Raw genomic sequence first — 23,123 nt, forward strand, 5'->3', positions numbered from 1 at the left:
TCTAATTCACTCCAGTTCAACTTCGGCTAATGTAGGCCCATCAACAGGCTGCGCAGGAGGCATTTGTCACAGCCTCCCCCTGCCCCGGACTGTTAAGGCTCCATCCATCACTGACTGATGCCAGTGTTTCAAAAGCTGGGAATTGAAGAAGGACCTGAGGGGGGGAGGGGGGGGGGCTGGGGGCTGGGGTGGGAGTAAGGGATAGGGAGTAGAAATCATCTCTGAATGATTGATCTTGCAGTGCCGTTGTGTCTGCATACGGATGTGCTGGAGATAAAGACTACAGATCTTTAAACAGAGATCATAACCAACTCCCCATCCACGCTGCCTCTCTCCCCTCTGCTAGTAGCATTTACAGACTGAGACAGAGGAGGGGGGAAAGTAAGGGGAAAGAAAAAGGGAGGGAGGAATAGATAGCAGAGGCCTAGAGAGGGAGGTGGGGGGTAAAGGCCATGGTATACTTGCCGTGGAAACACATTTTGGCAGGTTTGTGTGAACAAAATGATATGTAAGTGTTGCATTGGCTTGTGAACAGCTTGTGAATTGGCTTGTTAAATTCTTAACACACCAGTCGCTGTTATGTGATTTTCTGCAATTGGTCTAAAATATCACAATTGGTTGTGTTGCCTGGTGGAAAAGCATCTCCATTTCCTTTTCCATCCATTGCCGTTGTTTCCATCTCCATGCTAACATCTGGTGGTCAACTGTTCAAAATGAATGGTTTGTTGGCTCGACTTGTTGAGCTTTGAGAGGATTTCTGCACCTTTATGACTGATCAAACAGCTTCTAAATCCTCAGATTCCCTCAGGAGCCTTTGTGATTCTTTCACCAAGGCAATTGTTGTTGTTCTCGTTTTTGTCACCGTTATTTCTGGTTTCCCCGAGTTAAAGTTACCTCTTTAATCTCCATGCGCCCCCGCTGGTATGGAGTGTAAATAAACCAATGATACAAAGCCGCAGCGAGTACACACATTTATAACGTGTTAGACTGTGTTTCTATTTCAGGCAGGTCTGACTTCGTTGTATGTACGCAGAAGCAGAAGAGAAATACGGCAGGAAAGAAAATAGACACAAAGAGAGGGAGAATTGACGGGAGGTGTGGGTGTTGCTCATTAGTGGCCACACTGCAGCAATTAAGGGAAATGAAGGAGCATGCCAGCGCTTTGTAGCTAACAGAGGGGGAGTGGACGGGGGCGTCGGGGTGACTGGCCTATTGTACTGCAGCCTGCCGGGGAGGGAGGCGGCCAGGCAGGGCCCGCTCTGGCCCGCGTCCAACTGGATGTGTGCGCAAAGGAGAGTGACGTTAACTGTCTCCGAGTGGCCTCCCCTCCATATGTTCGCATCATTATTTAAGTCAAGTTCAGCCACTGAACACACTGAGCAGCCCCCCCCCCGCCAGCAACCCACCCCACATAGAAAAAAACTCAACTTCAAAAAATATATAGCTAAGTCCAAGAAAAGAAGCTAAATGCGATTAAAAAAGACAAAATGTGATCAGTCAATTTGCAGTGAATTTACATTTTTTTTAACAGCTATGCTGCATTTTGGCAACACTTTATTTGAAGTGCATTGTGATGCAAATAGAATTAGACAAACAATATTTTGAATATACTTAAGAGCTTTATGCTTATGTTTTACACCAAATTTTCACTGCCGCTTTATATTAAACTGTTTATTTCCAAACTTTTCGCAACGATGTGCGCATGAGAGCTTAAAATGACTGAAAGCAATGAACAAAACAATATATTTAGTCATTAACCTACCAAACTACCACATATTGTAAGCACTAATATCTTAAATGCGTGTAAAAGACATACATTTTTCTGGTGGTGAAGGAGAGAGGAACATTTTCCGCTATTGTTTTTAACCAGTTCTTCTCTAACCTCTGTCCCTCCTCCCACATACAGCCCAGTAGTCTTGTTTTAAATGAATGTCTTGCTGGTTAGGTGTCATGGGGTGGGGGTGGGGGGTGGGGTTAGTTGACACATATGTAATGTCGCCGACCCTCCCGACGAGAGGTGTGAGACCACCATGTCTCGCATCGATCCCACCAATCAGCGGCCGGCGCGGAGGACCTCGCGGCCGCGACGCGCGAGGTCAATCAGTAAAGGAAGAAGAGGAGAGAGAGTAATAATGACAAGCCTCCAGACTGAGGAGAGTTAATGAGGCATAGATAAAGAGGTGCTAATTTGAGAGGAGGGAGTACGGCACATGTGTGTGTGTGTGTGTGTGTGTGTGCTCCCTTGTGTATCTTCTATCAGCCGATGCCTGCCACCCCCACTAGGCCAACAGGAGAGAAAGAAAACACATCACTGGCTGTGTTCCATCCAAATGTCAAGCGAATTTTCAGGGAGTTTTTGAAATGTTGCAAAAAAATTAACTGTGTTTCAATCAGCTGGGATGAGGTGAATAAATCGGCTTCCCGAATGTGAAAAAAACCCCACAAAACATATTCACAAGAAAAATGGAAAGTGTCAGGAATTAGCCTGGTCCCAGCCCAGAAGATACCTGTGTTTCCATTCATTTTTTCCTCACAATCGTTAAGCACATTCGCATTTTGTGGGCAGTGCATTTCTACTGTGTATATCTGTGAATTCTGTCCCCCACCTTCTATATCCCAATTTAACCTCTGACATTATACATGGGAGAGACAGCAGGAACGACGTCGTTACGTATTCGACAAATGTGTTTCCATCACCGTTTATCCCATCACCTCTTTCCCGACAAAAAACTTCGCCGCTTCAAGTGAGAATAAAAAAATAATTTTTGTGATATTGAGGACATTTTTACTGATGTTTACAGTTTTCCGTTCAGCTTTTCTGATTCATCAAAAAAAAACAACACTTGGATGGAACACTAGCTAGCCAAATACTGAAGGTAGAAACAGCAGAAGTAAAAGTGTAAAGCTGAAGATAAAACTGAATTAGGCTTGGGCCGATATTTGATATTATCGAATATCACGATATTTTGTGAATATCGCAATATTTCCCGGATTTTGAATAAAATCAAATGTAATCTGGAAGAAACAAAATAGAATACGCCCCCCCAAAAAACAGGAAAAAAAACAAAAATTTAAACAACAATAATATTGTATATCGCAATATTTTGGCGGGACAGTATTGCGATATTCAATTTTGGATATCGGCCAAGCCTACGCTGAATATATTGATGTTTTGCAGACCGGCGGCTGCTGTGCGGTCGCGGTATGAAACTCACTGTCAGAACGGAGAGCAGCTCCTGGACGGGCAGCTCGGCCTTCAGCCGCTCCTTAAACGTGCGGATGGTCTGATGCCTCAGGTAGTAATAGGAGCCGATGCGGCCGTAAGTCAGCGGCTCAATGGTCCGCTCATCCTGGAGCATCAATGGAAATGACAATGTACAGTGAACTAAACATTAGTGATAGACCGGTATCTGTAAAATGGGCTGATATTGGCCTCAAAATGGCCAGTCAGTGTCGTCCACCTGTGACATGCTGGAGGTTCCTCCCAGACCACAGCTAGTCAATAGTTTTTATTGTTAGTATTTTAATACCAGATGTCTGACCAGAGAAATCATTCCAGCCTGTGTTGGGGGCAGGAACTTGACCAACTGAGAGGTCGGGACTAACAATACTCTTCCTGTCTCAAGGAGAAGAGCTGCATATTGTAGCTTTAATAATTTGAAGATGTTTTTGTACAAAGCTGCTAACCCAACTAAAAAAAAGAGGCCTTTCCACCCTGACAAGAATAGAATTCTGGGAGAAACACTCAATACTTGTAATTTTCTGGAAATTTTCACCATGACAAAGGTCAAAATTAAAGATACTGAAATCGGCATAAAATATCAGCAGCTTCACTGTATTGTGTTCACTGTATATCTACCTACATGCCTGTCTGCTGTATGTGCTTGCCTACGCATGCATGTAGATGCACACGGACACACACACACACACACACACAACAAACACACACAGACACACACCTCTTGTATCTCCATGCAGTAGGAGCACTCCAGCTCCCGCAGGCTTCTCTCCACCAGGTTGGACAGGTATTTGTTGATGGACTCCTGGCTGACGTCTTCCAGGCTGTAGTAACTGGACAATAGAAGACAAAGTGTGAAAACAGAAAAAGATACTTAAAGGATAAGGCTGGTGTTTTTTAATGCATTGCTTACCGTCAACAAATCCTATGAAAATGACAAAATCAGCAATGATTTTGTTTTGCCAACAAATCTCGTCCATGTAGCCAGTGCCCAATGAAGCCATGTCCCAGCAGCCACAGAACTCCATTGTATTAAAAAACTATTAAAAACACGTCAAAGAGCCATGCTGTTGCTCTGGGCAGCATATTTCATCATCACGATGCACCGGGCCAGCCGACTTTTTCCTCAAACAACTTAATAAGCCGGCTGTAAAGACGTTTGCGATCTCAGGAAAGTAGTTCCGTAGCACCGAAAATAGTCCCCGGCGTAATGAAGAATTTGTTCCCATTTGATTTGGTAATAACTACAACAGCCTGACTTTTTGTGGTAACAATTAGCGATTTTTAAAATTGAAACTATGTCTTTGTGAGCTGTATTTCAAGGTTTTTAGCTTACAATTGGAGCCAATGACTTCCGCGTTGACGGCTAAAAAGGGAACGTGGGAAGTCAGAAAGTAATGGGAGTAGAGCAAACGCATTGTTGATTTTGTTATTTTCATAGGATTTGTTGACGGTAAGCAATGCATTAAAAAACACCAGCCTTATCCTTTAATGTAATAAAAAGAGAAAAAAAAGAAACAGAAATGGCCATTTTCCATTCTGTTAAATGAGATGATTGGGCCCTTTTGCACACTTTTATCACGCTGCTTTTATCCCTCTTCCTCCGGATAGAGGAGATAAATACCGCTAGACATGTTTAAGATGGGCTGAGCAATGAGTCACGGTGCTAAAGCCACAGGCATATATGTAGGATTTTACAGCTTATTGATTTCAGTCATAACCCCGCAATGATCGCAGTTCCCACTCCTCCTGCATTTGTTTGACACTGATATGGTTTAACAGTCATCTCAACATTAGCCTTTGTCTCATCTGGGCTTATATCTGTGCCTAATAGAGAGCACAGAAAGCTATGGCGCAGTAAAATGGGTTGTTACTACTGTATCTATATGTTGCAAAGGGTTGAGATGGGTTTCAATCCCGTAGACTTTGTTGTGTTGAAGAATAAAAGCCGCAGCTGGGAGGAAAATGGCCAGCGCTTATCACCAAATGATTCCCAGGCTCGGCCATTATTGGCTGAAACACGACAACCAGTGGCCAAAATGGGTTCCATGCCCGGCTCTACTGTGTAAGAGTTACCACATGAGGCCCGGCAGAAGTGCACACCACCGGGGTCTTCATTAGCCTCTAATGACACAAAACATTTGCGCATGTGTGTGTGTGTTTGCGAGAATACAAAATAAAGGAGAGAAATATGATGTAGGTGGGCTGCAGATCATGGATGCTAAAAAGGGATTTAAAAAAAAAAAGAAGAAAAAATGGAATAGAGAGAAAGGAGGGAAGCTTGGAGAGGTACAGTGTAAAAAACGTGAAGAGTGAAGAGGAGTCAATTTTTGAAATTTGTGAATTAGGTTTGTTTCCATCAGCTGGGTTGAAGTGAAAAAATCATCTTCCTGAATGTGAAAGAAACAAAAAACAAAACAAAAACCCAAACACATCCCGCAGGTATATCTTCCAAGAATTGATTAGTATTGATTAGTATTGGTCAAGTTGTTATTACTTCTGCCAAAGAGGTTATGTTTTCACCTGTTTTGGTTTGTCTGTCTGTCAGCAGGATATCTCAAAAACATAAAAACATATTTCCATGAAATTTGGTGGACAGATAGGCCTTGAGCCAAGGCATAATTGATTCAATTTTGGTGGTGATCCGAAGTTAGGAATTTCCACAAATAGACGATTAGTACACTTTAAGCCATAACTATGAAACTAATGGAGATAGACACTTGATTCCAAATCCTAAGGGTCAAGAAACCAATTTAACTTCTGTGCAATTATGTGTTTGAGTGTAACAGCAAGTTGGAGAACGAAGGCAGAACTTTGCACTTTTTTCAAGTGCCTTCTAGTCTTCAGTTCTTTAGTGTCAGTGAATGTTAGTCATATTTCATGCTTTCATCTGATGATGAAAACAAAGAAAATGCACATGGCGATATTTTAATACTAATGGCCACACAAGCACGATGGAGTGACTCGTACGTGTTAAAAACAATAAGGAAGAAAAATATAAGGGAGAAAAATATGATGAGGGATTCAAAAACAGAAGAAAAAAAAAGAAACAGTGAAGGAGGGGAGCTTAGGGAAGTATAAAAAAAGAGAGAGAGAGAAGTCCTAGGCAAAGAGATGAATACCAATAAGTCAGTTAACAGGTGGAGGGATATTAAATGAAGGTAATTTTTACAGTTGTCTGCATAATACATGCAAACCAGGACCCACTCTGACAAATAGCCCACTCCTCATATTACATTAAAACATAAACGATATCTCCGCGATCATCATACAGAATCATTTATCGCACAGCTGGGAGCGGGGAGAGGGGAATCGGACCCGCCTCCCAGGCCTGGAAGCAGCAGTTGAGTCGGGCGACGGCCATATTTAATGTGTGTTTAATGTTAAGTATTTCCTTCATTATCATCGCTCCACATGTTGACAGCGCACAGTTTTGGGGGCGGGCGAGTGCGTTTATTACCGAACACATTTCACAGTTCTTTACCGGCGGCTCCGGGCCTGTCTGATTAAGTCATGGCCATTAGCATCATCACCATTAGGCTCCTGATGGGACTCGGGGGCCCGGAGATGTTTACGACACCCGCGGGACCCGGGGTGTGTGTGTGTGTAAGTGTGTGTGTTTTGGGAGAGGGGGGGGGCGGGGTCATGGCCTGAGAGCAGCAGTGATAGATAAGCTGGTCAGATATAAAACACAGCTGCATAGAGACGATGTAGTGGTAGACATTACCAGGGTATCTGCAGGTTTCAGAAAGCCAAATTTAAGACTTTTTAACCTTTAGAATATTTATAATGCTACCTGGAATTGAATTTATGATCAATTTAAAACCCCAAATGAAGAAACAAAAAGCTGCAAAACCAGCCTATTTCTGACTGTACATCGCTAATGAAAGTTGTGAAACTATAAATGTGCAGAATAAGAAAAAAGACACCAGGAAATTAAATGTTTCCGAACATGATATCCAACTCTGTCTATTAAAGAAGATGCAATGAAAAAGAAGTTTGGCATGTTGTATTGCCCCTGTTCTGTGAGTCTGCACTATTTGTTTTTTTCATAGAATATCAATTTTTTGAATCTTAATCTCTGTAAAAGTATGAATGGGCCCTATGTTATGTTTTAAATAAAAAAGATGCAATTGCTTTGCTCGGAATCCTTGACTGGTTGTCTATGGTCGTCTTAACCTGAACTGATTCTTGCACGACATTTTCATTCCACACAACTACGTATGAATTATGTATTATTATTGTTACTATTATTATTATCCTGGGTTTCAATGAGTGTTTTGCTGTCCTGTGATTTAAATGCTCCTTCAAAGGCTTTTCCCTGACACCCTGACAACAATAATTCTTAGGAAAACGGTGAATCCTTGCCATGTTTCGCATGAAAATGGGCAAATTTAAAGGTACTGAATATCGGCATGACATATCAGCAGCTTCACTCCATAATGATCAGTATCGGCCTTCAGAGAGCCATATCGGTGGAGCCCTACTGGTAGGCCCCAGTCAGGGCCTGAATGGTAAATGTGGGCTGACAGCCGTGTAAATGCCAACAGGCTGGAATGTTCTGGAATGGTCTCCGTCTACACATAGCAGATGTTTGACTGCAGAACACTGCTCTCCTTTAACCAGGCTGTGAGAGTAGGCCGAGAATGTGAGTGTGTGTGTGTGTGTCTGCCTCTAGTTTTAGTCTTGTCTGAACTACTGTTGTTGTTAATGAGAGCTGGTGCGAGCAGGTTTTCTCTCACCTGGGGTTCATGACCAGGCGTCTGAAGAAGTAAGTCCAGGTGATGTAGTCCATGGCGTCCTGCTTGGAGGTGATGGTACCTGCCGCGATCTCAGCGTTCAGGTGGTCTGACAGCACGCTGAGGAGGCTGGGGACACAACACATGATCGCATCAGATACGCAGACGTACTGTATTCTGCTAAACCATGCTGTTTCGCAGGCTATTACACCCTGCCAAGAACCAAATTCTGTGGGAAAAACTGAATATTTTTCATTTTTTGTAAAAATAGAGAAGATCAGGACAAAATATTGACTATTGGCAGCTTCAGTCAAAGGATGTACTACGCATGCAATAACACTATCTGTATAAATTGCAACTGACCATATTTTTTTTAATTTTTAGGGCAAAAAGGCATATATATCTATATGCTTGCGTATCAGAAACCAGAGGATAACACACAAGACAGCACTGAAGTGCAACATTTTAATATAAATAAATGTCAGTTTTGCTACTCGCTATCACCAATTGACAAAACACAATAATGATTCAACCTATATTCAGTTGATGAAACTTTTTACATTGTCTGTTCTAAACACCTGGCGTCTGGTAGATCTTTCCTGGGAAAAATCCTCTGCCACACAGGCAGTTTACATTTCCGGTTTGTTTGGAATAAACAGAAGAAGAACTGGGTAGTTAGCATGAGCAGTGATAGCCACCATGACTGAACAGACAAAGAAAAGAGCGCCAGCTACAGAAACTCAAACCTGAACAACAGAATATGGAGGTCTGCCTCTCACCTGGACTCGACAGGGAAAGGTTCATAGAGGAACTTCTTGTAGAAGTCTTTCTTGATGTCGTGGACCAGGATGACCGCCTTGCCCTGGTCATCAAACTGAGGCCGGCCTGCTCGGCCCATCATCTGCAGAACATCTGGAAACGCAGCGGACGAATGGCAAAGAGATGAGCCGAGAGCAAAGGCACCGCGACTAAACATTTATAGGACATGACATTACATAAAGATACACATGCTGCCCTTATAAGCTGTACATTCACACACTCCTTTCTTCATATTCTGGGCGCTTCTCATTTGTTATGTGCTGCATATATCTTGGTATTGTCTTGTATTTCACAAGACAATACCAAGATATATGCAGCACATAACAAATGAGAAACATATATCTTGGTATAGTCTTGTATTTCACATCCTTGGTAAATATTGTACATATTTTTCTTTATTTTTGTCTCAGTAAGTTATACTGCTGGTATTTTGTGCACTCTCATAATGCTGTAGTTCTTTTTTTCCATACAAAACCTTGTTGTTAGTTAGTTAGTTAGTTGTTAGTTGTTGTTAGTGTTACACCCCTTATTTGTGCTATTGTTATTTATATCCTATTTTCTTATATCCTTATTTCCTTGCTGTATCCTATCACTATTTGCTGCTGCAATGAGCAAATTTCCCCAGAGTTTCATCTTGTCTTATACAATTATACTGTAGATCTCTAGTAGGCTTGGGCCAATATTCGATATTTCCTGAATTTTCGATATCGCGGGAAATATCGCGATATTCACAAAATATCGCGATATTTCCCGCGATATTGAATACCTTTGTTTCCTCCAATACTTGAACAGTAAGATCACATTTCTAGGCTGTTAATAATAATACTCATTATTATAACCTAGAAATTTGATGTAATTTGGAAGAAATAAAATAAAAAAAATAGGAAGAAATATTGTATATCTCGATATTTTGGCAGGACAGTATCGCGATATAAAACTTTGGATATTGCCCGAGCCTTACTGTATGCACCAATGAGCAAGTCACTTGTGTGGACTAACAGACCTGTGATGGGGTAGTCCACGTAGCGCCTGGTTTTCCCATCATAATACTCAGTTCCCTTGACTATCACCAGGTGAGCGGGGAAGTTCACCCCCCAGGCCAGCGTACTGGTGGCGATCAAAACCTGTGAAAAGAGACAGGAACTTAGTGAAATGCTATAGGGTGAGATGGGATGAAACTTTATTGATCCCTGTGGGGAAATTGGGAGGTTGCAGCAGCAAATAGTGATATTTAAAAACAGCTACAACACTAGAATGTATTAAGCAGAAGTATGAGAATTAAAAGTATGAAATAGAAATATGAATTTTATGTATGCAGGGTGTTCAATATAAGCAGTACAGCATACTGAGACAAATGAAATTAATGGAAAATATACAAAAATATGAAATATATACAGTATGAAAATAAGTGAGAAATGGTAAAAAATACCAAGATATATGCAATATAAAAACAGGTGAGAAAAATATGAGAAAAATGTAAATTTACAGCATATATACAGTACAGCATGTGCAAAATGTGAGTCGCACTTGCATTAGCAGATCTACAGAGGGCAATACATGAAATACAGAAAGCACATATATCTGTCACATCTATCATAGCTCAATAAAACAAATCATGTCAACAATAAAAAGCATGAGATGAAAGCTTGTCATTTTTTCCACATTTCTGCAGTACAGTGTGCTCTGTGTGTGTGTGCATCAGGGTTCGACCGATATGGGTGTTCGAAGGCGTATACAGATATCTTTGGACGGAAGCTACCAATATTTTGTGCTGATATTTAGTGTCTTTAAATTTGACCATTTTCATGCCATTTTTTCCCTCTTGGTTTAAATTATTTCAAATTTAATGGGAAATTTAATGGGGGTAATGGGGGGTTAGGGGTGGGGGTGTGTGGGAGGGAGTATGAAGGGTATGATAAGACATTTTGCTCATTTTTTTGTGTTGCCTATCTGCCAAAATCAGAAACAGGATTTAGAGCATCATGGGACACTAAAACTCTCCACTGAAACTCAAGAAGATACTACTACAACTACTTAATAATAATACTATTAATGAAATATTGAGCATATTTGTGTGGAATCTGATCAAATGTCTCATTAGAATCAGTTCAGGTGAAAGGCGTCCCATAGACAACCAGTGCAGTATTGATCAATTCTACAATACATATGTAATCAATCAACCTACATCATATCCATCATATCAGAGGTGGACCACATTTTCAATAATATCCAATACTGGCCTGATGTATCAGGAATAGGCTCGGGCCGATATTCCATATTATCAAATATCATTTTTTCGTCATTTCCTCCAATGCTTGAATAGTAAAATCTAATTTCTAAGCTGTTAATAATAATAATTATTATTATATCCTATTCGATGTAATTTGGAAGAAATAAAATACCCCCCAAAAAACCCAGGAAAAAAACAAAAACAAAAAACACCCCCTCCCCGTGATAATATCGTATATCGCGTTATTTTTACGGGAAAGTATTAGAAGTAGTAAATTTTTGATATCTCCCCAGCCTAACCAGGAAACCCATATATTGGCGTAACTACTGTGTCTACATGGCTGAGTTCCCACCTGGATCTTGCAGTTGACAAACAGCTCCTCCACAGTCTTCCTGTCTCTCTCGTGCAGGCCGGCGTGATGCATGCCGATCCCGAACGCCAGCGTCAGCTTCAGGTTGGAATCCCTCACCGTGCCGATGATGTCCTCGATCTGGGGACGAACCAGAACCGCACGGTCACGACTCCACTCGCTAACCGAAAGAAGGCGGCCAAGCCGTGGGACATGATGACAAGGCTGAGGGCTGACCTTCTGCCAAACCACCGTCATCAGTTCAGCCGATGACAACAGCGTATTAAATTAAACTGACTGGCTAGAGACACATGACTTTTTGAAAGGCAAGGCAAAAAGATGGCGGGTGAAATTAGGAAAAGAGGAAGTAAGACACGGAATGGGATTGATTTAATATTCAATAGTTTATGGCTGTTCGAATTTGTCTTAGTGTGCTCAAGATAGACAACAGACACAACATCAGATACACATACTGTATACATATACACCCATACAATACCCATTACTGAATACAGTGCTAGGGTTTGACCGATATTGGGTTTTCAAGGTTGATATTGATATTTTACTTACTTTGTACTGATATTCAATATCTATAAATTCACCAATTTTCATTCCATATAATGTCAAGTATTCAGTGTTTCTCCCAGAATGTTATACTTGGCAGTTCGTGTAAAATTTCCAAGTAGGAAATCTGTTTTTCCGATAGATCAGACAGAACATGAATGAGCCAGTAGTCTCTCCCTTTTTCCCTATTTTTGGCAATAAGAAGACAAAGCTAACACTAGTGTCTGCACTCAACACGTATGTAAGTTTCATCTAACCTGCCAATTTGGAATTAACTTTATTTAAAGAACATAGAATTTGACTGCCTAGATTGTGTCAGCAAGTAACAGACCAGAAGTCTGTTACTTGCGTTACTTGTGTATTTTGTTCAATTGGAATTTCAAGTGGATTAATTACTATGTTGTGATTTTACAATCAGTTGAGCTTTTAGCGCAAAGTACAACAATTGATAGGTTTATAACTTCACCATTTTTGGACCAATCCCTTAGCTTTTCGCAAAGTAAGTAAAGGCTTATCCAGTTATCGTACTTGCCAAATTTTGTGCCATTCTGACCTGCGGTTCATGAGAAGATTTTTAAAGGTTTTTCAAAAAATCCCAAATGCCGTCCGGAAATTATAGACGGACATTATGGGTCCTAGAGACAAAAATGTTCAGTATATCGAGGTACATATCTGTGTCAAATTTCACATCTTGAGGGCTTATTGAAGCGTCCCCTACAGGCCAATCAGTACCTTCGTGTCCAAGTAGCAAGTGACCACGACCGAAAAAGATGTTGATTTATTGAAAAGAGGACGGAACCGGAGGGTGAAAATCCATCGCGGAGAGGAAGAGAATGGAAGCCACCTCCAGCAGAGGAAGGAAGAGAGAGCTGTCGGGGCAGAGGGGGTAGTTAGAGCGGCGGTCGACCCCCACTGAGAGCTAGGCAGCTAGCGCCAGCCGCCTGTCAGTCAAACAGCGGGGAGCTGAGCTGCTACACGGCCCAGTACAGAGGAACAGCAGGCAGCGGCATATATCACTGGAACACACACAGAGGCCAGGGACGCACTGCACATACATAGAGAGGCTGGGCCTAGATTACAATACATTACATGTTTGTACGTGGGCAGTATGACAGGGTTTCTGCAGGTGTCAGAAAGCCAAATTAAAGACTTTTAAAAGGTGCTATGTGTAGCATTTTTAAACATCAATATATCATTGTCGTATTCATTTTGATTCATTGGTGTAATTACTGTAAACAAATGAGACCATGGTGAAGATTGGTCGCCTCCATCTCACACCAGTGGTATTGTTATTGCTAGTGTTTTTCCAAATTAAGACTACAGTTCCCATAATCCCCCTTGCTTGCTGCCCCCCCCTCCAACTCCCTGGTGTCTTTGGCTTTACTGAGGAGGATCAACATGTTGGAAGTGATTTTTCCATCGGCCTTTCGCTCCTTCCACCATGTGCCATCGGCAGAAACTCTGAAAGCTTTAGCTCCATTTGAGCTGGAAGAACAGCGCCCTCTACCCGGTGACATATAATGCAGCGTAGGCCAGTACAGGAAGCCAATCTTCTCGGCGATGGTCTCGTTTTAAAATGAATGTGGTACCGAAGGTACCGTAACCACAAACAAGAGCAATTTCCTCCCTAGCTGTTGTGGCTCATCAGGAAAACAAAATAAAATTTGATTTTATTTTTTATTTTTTACATTTTATGCACATTAGTTGTTGAAACTAAGTATCACATACTGGATTTCTGTGAACTCCGACTGCTTGGTCAATATGGTGCACTTCTCTACTTAAAAAAAAACTTTGAACCATACTTGCACCATTTATAGTTTTTGAGATAAAGAGCTGTTTTTTACACTAGTTAAAATAGGCGAGAATTGCCCTTGACAGCAGATATGATGCATATTGTACTACTGGCCCTGTTCTGTATTAATTTAAGAGTGGACATGCAGTGCAAAGAAACTTTTTAAGTCCTTAAATTTAGACAATTTTAAGACTTTTTAAGACTCTAAGGATAGCAGATACCCTATGTAAAGGAAAATGGAGGCAGATGAATATATACAGTATAACTGTCCGTTATTCACTAAATCAGGATGCAGATATGGATAGGAGCAGGTAATTGACTCATTTTTAGCTGCCTGTCTGTCAGCTACTGACGCAAGAGGATGGCAATGTTGGTGCTCTCTGGATAAAATAATCTATTACGTTTCAGTAGAACTTGTATGTACAGTGCTGAGAATAGTAAGGATAGCTGATGGCAGAGAGTGACAGTCATGACTAAGGATGCACAGGTCAGGTTTGTTGGTGTTGATGACATTTCTCTCTCTGAAATTAAAAACAGCAAGGCCAGTTGAAGAGCGTATGGACCCACTCTATTAAAAAATAAAATGACTGTCAAATGGTACATGAGCATATAACCAATGTAGTCTAGAATGTGAGAACTCTATTTTTAATGCACAACCTTACATAACCGTGTTAGAGCTAGTTAATGCCCACAGAGCTCAGTGACACATGAATATATCTTGGACAGGCTAACAGGCACATAACTTATCTCTCTGGTCAGCGTCCTGATTGGTCCAGAGGTATTGGTGCGGTGGATGTGTGTTTGACGTTTAATCCCTTATACTGGGGCCTTTAAAAGTCACAGTGAGGCCTGGGCATCGTAAAAGATGGAAGTTAACATGTTTTATGGGGCCGGTCGCCTTTCACACTGCTAGAAAAGAAATATAGACGGCTGACATCAAACCCACGCTCGTAAAACGTCCTTCACTCTCGCACTTGCTCACACACACACACACACAGGCTTTACACGGGCACAAACACACGGTGAACTGCCCATTAATATATGCGGCAGAATAATTCACATGATGCATTTCCTGCTCATTGCTGTGCAGTTTACAGCTCTGTGTGCGCGTGCTTGTATGTGTGTGTGAGTGTGTGTGTGTGTGTGTGTGTGTAGGCCCGTTAGACATGCATGTTGAGGTAATTACAGTCCACGGCTTATCAGTCCTGGGTAATTGAGTGCTGTAATAATATTAGCATACTTTCGAAACGTGAACCCAGAGGAGCCGTTTGCTCACATCTTGAAATGATCCTAAGGTATGCAGAGACAATATAATGGAGGATGACACAGGCTTTTCCGGCACAAGTTGGGTTGAATTCCCTCTAATTACACTTAAACCGGCGCTTAGACAGAGACGGGGGAGCATCAGCACAATTCGGCCAGATGAAGGAGGAAGAACGGAAGAGAAGGGAGCCTATAAAAATACATGAGATGTAGTGGAAATACAAGAGGAGGCGAGGCACGGTACACAGGCTGCGTTCACACCGCAGCTGAAGAGTGACCCAAATCTGATTCTTCCCTCGCATGTGACAGATTTGATGTTTTCTAATCAGTGTGAACAGCAAAAAGCAGAGTCAGCGTTCACATGGGGGATGACGAGACACAACAAAGGAAACAAAGACAAGCAGATGACTTGACACCTCAATTCAGTCAAAAAACCCAAAGTTCGTACCGTAAGCGAAATGTGTTGAAACAAAAACATATGTGAAGCCTTTTGTTATTGTTACTCTGCGCACGCATGTCTTTTCAACAGGCTGTCAGTTCGTATTGCTATCAGATATGGGTTACATCCTAGACTAGATATGAACAGTGATCCAAAAAATTCTAGACTCGAGCGGTGTATCAGAACCGAGCGAGATGGCCTGCAGTGTGAACACAGCTACAGAGCTTTTAAGACTGACAGGGGAGGGAGGAGATAAGGAATCAAACAGAGAGAAGGCGGCACGCTGCTATATAACACACAAGGTTTAATAGATTATTATTCAATAGGTAGTTTTACCCAAGTAATCTTGTCGGACAAAGACGCTTCCATGCTGATATTTCCCACAAAGAAGAGCTAGCCATGCTTTATGAAATATGGAATAGGTTGCTGTGCTGGTAACCAGGGAGCTTGTGGCAATCTTGCTTGCTTTCTCCTGTTTCTATTTGATTCTATTGTCTATAAATGGCATATTTTCCCTGCTTTAGATATGGCTTTTAAATTGATTTCTGACCGTTATTCTCCACTGTAATGATAAAAGTTTAGACTCAGGTCAAGTTGAGTGCCACACCTGATGTTATGGGAAGTTGAGTGCATATAGTGCACACTCACTTCACGGCACATCCACAGTTTGGAAGTTGCTGTGAGTTAGTGCTGTAAGGTAGAGGCTTTGTAGTTCTGTCACAAATCTCAATAACCACATCTGGTGCCATCATGCAGGCTCATTGGAAAATTGGCTAAACATAATAGCTGAATATATAACAACCAGGCTAGAAAAAGAGAGATACCTGGAAGAGATTGTTGTGGAGCGCATATAGATCTATTCAGTGACGCTATAAGTAAAAGTAAAAGTGATAAAGTAGATTTGTTTCCATATTAAATAGTTACTGTGACAGTAAACTGTCTTGTCTTTAGCTCTAGTCTCTACTCCAAAACACTCTGAGTTGTAGCTTGAGAAGAGTCAGCTCAGTCAGCTAGCTAACTAGCCAGCAGGCTCATTTTAGCAAAGAAACCAATGTTAATATGAAACTACTAGCTCCTACTAAAATTAGCTTCTACTAGATAGATTAGCTAGTGTGCAAATTGGAACAACAAGACAGTGATAGTTAACTGACCAGATACTATGCTTAGCTAGCTAACATTTTCTAAACACAAAATTGAACAGATGCATCAGTGGCAAAATGATAATTTCCAGTCAAAAACGGCACAGAAATGAACCATAGACCTCCAATATGGCTGCCAGAGGCTGCGTTACCCTCAATAATGCAGCACTGTGGACGCTGCTGTTTGAGTGTTCTGGAACGTACCTCTCTCTCATCCTGATGTAGCCACTGCTTGGGGTCGTCCTCGGTGGCCAGGTAGGCGATCAGGTCCAGGGCGGTCAGTCGAGTCTGCCGCCGCGATGAGACAAAGATCAGCACCGGCTTGGCTGGGGAGTGGCTGCGTATCGCTGGGAAGAAGACAGGATCACATATGAACTGATAATAGTGACCATGCAGAACATACAAACAATTTGGGGAAATGAAGTGAACTATTACCATAATAATTCATTACACCTCCATATGACCAAAGCATACTGTAATATTGGTGAAACAATCAATGATGGACTTAATGTTATATTTTGAGGAGGTAACCTATTTATAATTAGCTGCATGTTATATTTGCTTCACTAAATTACTGCTGGCCCTGTGATGGACTGGCAACCTGTTTCCCTGCCTTCTGCCCAATGCATGCTGGGATAGGCTCCAGCACTGAATATAAATAAGTAGGTAAAGAAAATGAATGAATGAATGAATGAATGAATGAATGAATGAATGAATTAATTAATTAATAAACTAGTCATAATCAGACGGTAGTATGTAAGTTAAGCCTCATTTGCTTATAGTTAACAGAGTAAGTGAACATAGATATGACACAGAGCTTGCTAATGAAATGTCATAAAATATGAAAAATTAGCCTACGCAGATAAGTTATATGTTGTGGAAAACACCGGTATGTATGTTTGAATGTGCATTTAAGTTGTTACATACATGCGTAAATGTATGTATATGTGTGTGTGGATGTGATGTTGTACCTTGGAAGGTGGGCTTGTTCATGCTGGCCATGCGGGGGCAGTAGTGCTGTCCTGGGAACCCGTGGATGTGAACCTCCAGCGGGACGGGACGAACAGAAGGACGGAAATTAAACAAGCCCACCTGTTACACAGCGAGAACCGGGGGGTGGTGGGGGGGGGGAGAAGAGAGGAAAGAAAAGAAAAAGAGAGAAGAAAAGAGAGAGTTAATGTGAGCAGCTGGCAACACGGAGGCCCATCTGGCTGTAATGTGAGCTGTCTGTCACTGTCACTGAAGCACAGAGCAGCAAGGCAGGCAGGGCTGGACTCTTACGGTGTGGTGTAGAGTGGCATGTTATAGTGTGGTGTGGTCTGTTATGGTATAATATGGTGTGTTATGGTGTATAATGGTGTAGTGTGTTATGTTACCGTGTGGTGTGCTGTGGTGTGTTATGTTACGGTGTGTTTTATGGTATCTTGTGATGTGTTATGGTGTGTTATGGTGTGGTGTGTTATGTTACGGTGCGGTGTGCTATGTTGGGATGTGGTGTGTTGTGGTGTGTGGTGATGTGATGTGGCTTCAATCAGGAAACTGAACTCTTGGCACGATAGAGAGGTTACATTCATTCATAGGCACAGAGCCGACAGGACAAACAAACCAGGCTACAGAGCAACTGGAGGACTTTCAACTTTCATTCATCAGTTTCAATCTGGAAACTGAAATTTTGGCGCAATAAATAAAGAGATCATGTAATATATTGATTTTCTATTTCTTTACTTTACTTTACAAAGAACCAACTGGCACAAAATGGCTCCTTCATAGTGTGTTCTGGTGTACTGAGGTGTGTTATCATGTATTATGGTGTGTTATAGTATGTTGTCATGTGTGTGGTGCATTGCGGTGTGTGTGTGTGTGTTCAAGTGTGTTGTGGTGTGGTGTGTGTGTGGTGTGTGTGTGGTGTGTTGTGGTGAGGCCTGGCGCGTGTCTACACATATCTTACAGGCCTGGATAATGGATTGGGCAACTAAATACAGCGGGCCCGTCCAAACAGCAGCCGGCCAGCCAGCCAGACAGATTTATGGATGGCCAGGCAGCCGATGTGGCTGCCTGGCCAACGCTGCTTCATTGCAACAGTTACAAAGCGTTTACACAACCCCCCCCTCCCACATGGACCTTCCTGTAGCACTGAGCGGGCCTGGCAGCGGAGCAAAACTCAAGCTAGAAAATTAGCCATTCTGAAATCTAGCTGTGATGATGCAAAGGTATGATTAATCCCTACAGACAATACTATAAGTTGATATTATAATGGTCAGAGGCACTGGCCCAAAAGAGGAAAAAGGAAACAATGTGGGGGTAAGTGGAGTGATTTTGGTCATTTCAGGGGTAATAAGTAGGGTTAGACTGATATATGGGTTTGCTGATAAACCGGGCCAATATTGGCCTTTTGTTAAAAAAGCCTGATATTAAAATCAGTGTAATATTGAGGTATCAAGCCTGACAGTTCCCATGGTGTTATGTAGTACTTTCAGCTGCCTTCTGAACTATGGAAGTTCCAAGGAAAGGACCGGTAAGCAAATGTTTCCACATAGTAGTTATTCAGTAATGATTTCACAACTTACTACATTAATGTGGTACTGCTAATCATGCTAATAGTTACTCCTTATTACCAGAAATGACCTCCTTTCTGATAATTTCTATGTGATTTCTATGTTATTATCCAGTAACTTGTGTACCGTAATGTAAAGTGCTACCAAAGTTATTTCACATTGGCAATGTAAATAGTTAAACACTGACCCATACATTTCAGCTCGACTGAGCCTTCATCAGTGTGTGTAAAACATTGATATTGACCTTCAGAAACCCGTATCGGTCAAACCCTTGTAATAAGGATCCTTTGGTATGGTTGTGATGCTCCTCTCTGCTGCAAGCTGACAGGGCAAGTCATCCATCCGCATCGCTACAGCGATTTCGGATGATTATGAGAGCAACTTAAGCATGGCGTCCAGAGACACAGGACTCCAGACGATTATAGAGATAAACTACAACATCAGCTCTAGGCCAAAAGTATCTGTTTATCTTAATAACTATTATTATATATCATCAATCAAATATGAAGGGGGAGGCAACAAATGAACCGTGAAAACACGGAGCTACGCTGAGAATGTGGTTTGCGGTTGGCTCCGCTGCAGCAGTGCTCTTGGTACACAAAGCCAAGCTCACTATCCTTGAAACAAGGGAGCTTATGAAGATGATCCTTCCATCTGAGCGAGGAACAGAGGGTCAGAAGGTGAGAGGAATACATTAAGGACAATGTACTGTCTATGGGGAAACCCGTGCGCTGGCTTTTTTGGTGTCGGCGTGGATGTCTGACCTGTCCGATTCCCAGCCAGTCAGCCAGGTCTCGAGCGTTGGCCAGAGCGGTGGACAGGCCGACCACGCGGACACTCTTGGAGGTGTGGGAGGAGATGAAGTTGGTCCTGGACACGATGACCTCCAGCACCGGGCCTCTGTCCTCCCCTGGAATGAGACACAACGGTACAGTCCCAGTGTTTATATGGGACAAACGCCAAATGTTCCACTTATGTTTCATACAAAATCTTCAGTTTTGCTACTCTCTTTAACCAACTGATTTAACACAACAGTAATTCAACCTGTACCCACTTCATGAAAGCTTTTACATTTGCTGTTCTCAACAGCGGTGTTAAGAGTAGCTTCAGGGTGGCAGTCTGTAAAAGCAGATAGCACTTTTAATTTCTTTGCACGTTGTATTTATACATATAAGTATTCAAAAAGTACGGTATCGTAGAGTTTCCCCTCACACTGTCAAGGTGGGGTGGGTCCCCCTGCCTTATCCTGGGTTTCAGTGGAGAGTTTTAGTGTCCCATGATGGTCTAAATACTGTTTCAGAGGCTTTTACACCCTGACAAGAATAACATTGTGAGGGAAACTCTGAATACTTGTAATTTTTTGGTATGAAAATGGTCAAATTTGTAGATTTGAAGAAGGCACAAAATATCGGCAGCTTCAATCCAAAAAGTTGTATTGGCCTTCAAAAACCCATACAGATAGAACTCTAGCTCTTCACAGAGAACTCAAATAACAAGGACTGAGGTTGTCTGACCGTATGGCCCTACAGTATGCATCCTTTTCGTACAGAATCCAATGGGTTTCTTCCGGAGTCTTACCGAGCAGGTGGATCTCGTCGATGATGAGGATGGCTACTTTCTGGACGTAGCTTCGGTTCTGCCAGCTTCGACTCACCCCATCCCACTTCTCTGGCGTGGTGACGATGAGGTCGGCCTGGGCTATGGCTCTCATGTCTGGGGTCACGTCTCCCGTCAGCTCCACCACTCTGAAGAGAGGGATCGAGATGGAGACAGAGAGAGAGGGAAGAGAGAGAGAGAGACCATAAATTACTGTATGCAGCAGTCCAAGTAAACTAATAGATAAAGAACCCAGAAGTATGTTCTCTGCTTGTGTAATGTCATCTAAATTTCTTTACATACAAGAAGAGGTTTGTGGGAGTTGTTTGAAAAATCTACAGTATAATGGCACCAAAGACAGTTTTCTGATTTGGGGAGGGTCAAGTATGTCCGATCCCACTCACTTCTTTCCCAGTTTCTCCTCGATCCTGACCTTCCAGTCCTCAATTCTCTCTCTGACCAGGGCTTTCAGGGGGGCGATATACACCACCTGAACACATAGGAACACAGTGAAGTTACACACAGTATAAAATAAGTCAAAGAAACATTATCAGGGTTCACATCGTAGGCTTGATGTAAATGCCACAACTTTTCCATGATTTTCCATGACCTAAGCTTTCAGGTGCATGGAGCACAAGAGCCAGCGATCTACCAGGGACACATGGATGATTTTGGTTTCTAAAGTTTTTAAAGCAATATTCCACTTAGTTTTAACATGGGGGTTATTTGGCACTTGACCGCCATGAAAACCAGAATATAAACGAATCACCAAGATCAGATGCAGCTGGACGAGTTTGTAGCGTTCATTTTACTTCCCATTCATTTCAATGAGGCCACGAAAATAGACTGAAAACTGACATTTAACAAAACAATCAAGCAGTGCTGGGTCCTTCATCATTTTGCATTTTTATTCTTGGTTTAAACTAAAATTAGCATTTAAAAATAAAAGTAGATCGGGTCTCCCAAACAGGAACTATCTCTCCTAAATGGTATCCCTCCGCTATGTTCTCTTCTATTAATAAAAATGTTATTTGGCAAAGTTATGTTCTAAAATGTTGGACCCACAGTCAACTGAAAATCACAGCAGCAGGATCTGTTGTTGAATCTGTTCACTAACGTGTTAAATGTCAGTTTTCAGTCTATTTTCGTGGCCTCATTCAAATGAATGGGAAGTAAAAATCTGAACACTACAAACTCGACCAGCTGCATCTGATCTTGGTGATTAGTTTATATTCTGGTTTTCATGGCAGTCAAGAGCCGAATAACTCCCATGTTAAAACCAAGTGGAATATTGCTTTAACGGCTGCGCTAAACAACGGTATAATCTACCAAAAACTTGGTGTGTCCGTTTAACAAAAAACCCTCAAAGGCAAAAGCAACACTGACAAAGCCAGCCAAACCTTGGCTGCTGGATACTTGTTGAAGACTCGAAACATGGCCATCTCCGCGGCGATGGTCTTCCCGGAGCCTGTGGGCGCCCCCAGCAAGACGTTGGTGTCGGTGTGGTAGAGCGTGTGGAAGATCTGCGTCTGGATGGGGTTGAAGTGGGTGAACTTGTACAGGCTCTCGTACTCCCGGTTACCCAGAGCGGTCACCGGCAACGGCTGCAGGTCCAGCAGCTCTGAGAAGGCGATGGTAATGGGATGAGAGAAGAGGGAAACTTAGTGATGCCCGTGGGGAAATGGGGTTGTTGTTAGGGATGGGAATTGCATTCAATAACATTTCTGTTTAAACAAAAAATATGACATAACTTTCATTTAAACGGAAACATAACATAACTGTTATGCAACCGACGCACTGACATAATTTGAGATCTAATCTTTCTAATCAAATACATAAAACCTGCAATTGAGGGAAAATTAAAAAAAAGAAAAATCTGAAAATGGGAACAAATACAATGGAATTTGGTGAAAACAGATTTCTCCAAGGAAGGGGGACTCAGCACTGGTATCAAAGTAAAAACTCAACAGCAGTATGTGTGTGTGTGTGTGTGTGTGTGTGTACCAGTGTGCGGGGGGTGTCTCTCAGGCAGGATGAGGTGCTGGAAGTTGATGATGCAGACGGCCTCGGCCCCCAGCCACCGGTCGGACACCGCCCGGATGTAGTACTGGGACGGCAGCGGCTCAAAGATGGGGATGGTGAACACAATGTTCTGGGGCTCTCCTGTTACCACCTACAAGGACACACACACACACACACACGCAAAGGTACAGGACATAAGAACACGAAGACGTATGCCTCATGTGTGTTAGGGTTCGACCAATATGGGTTTTTGAAGGTTTTCTGAAACAGCATTTAGACCATAGGAGACTAAAATTCTCCCCTGCAACCCAGATTAATAATAAAACTAACACCTGATTTTTTAATAAAAGGCCGATAATTGGCCTGATGCATCACTCT

General features: G+C 42.2%; 1 protein-coding gene across 1 annotated transcript in view; it reads right to left on the reverse strand.

Annotated features, from left to right (window-relative positions):
• Positions 1-23,123, reverse strand: part of ascc3 (activating signal cointegrator 1 complex subunit 3) — a 134,114-nt gene that overhangs the window by 13,288 nt on the left and 97,703 nt on the right. Inside the window, exons 24-36 of the mRNA XM_071902063.2 lie at positions 22,728-22,896; positions 22,124-22,344; positions 21,128-21,213; positions 20,706-20,872; positions 19,892-20,037; positions 17,544-17,664; positions 16,777-16,919; positions 11,379-11,516; positions 9,800-9,920; positions 8,757-8,889; positions 7,981-8,106; positions 3,960-4,071; positions 3,216-3,350 (exon numbers count right to left, since the gene is read on the reverse strand). Of these exons, the coding sequence (XP_071758164.1) occupies positions 3,216-3,350; positions 3,960-4,071; positions 7,981-8,106; positions 8,757-8,889; positions 9,800-9,920; positions 11,379-11,516; positions 16,777-16,919; positions 17,544-17,664; positions 19,892-20,037; positions 20,706-20,872; positions 21,128-21,213; positions 22,124-22,344; positions 22,728-22,896 (1,818 nt within the window). The remainder of the gene's footprint in view (positions 1-3,215; positions 3,351-3,959; positions 4,072-7,980; positions 8,107-8,756; positions 8,890-9,799; positions 9,921-11,378; positions 11,517-16,776; positions 16,920-17,543; positions 17,665-19,891; positions 20,038-20,705; positions 20,873-21,127; positions 21,214-22,123; positions 22,345-22,727; positions 22,897-23,123) is intronic.

Source organism: Centroberyx gerrardi, chromosome 12 (assembly GCF_048128805.1).
Source record: "Centroberyx gerrardi isolate f3 chromosome 12, fCenGer3.hap1.cur.20231027, whole genome shotgun sequence".
NCBI classification, from domain to species: domain Eukaryota; kingdom Metazoa; phylum Chordata; class Actinopteri; order Beryciformes; family Berycidae; genus Centroberyx; species Centroberyx gerrardi.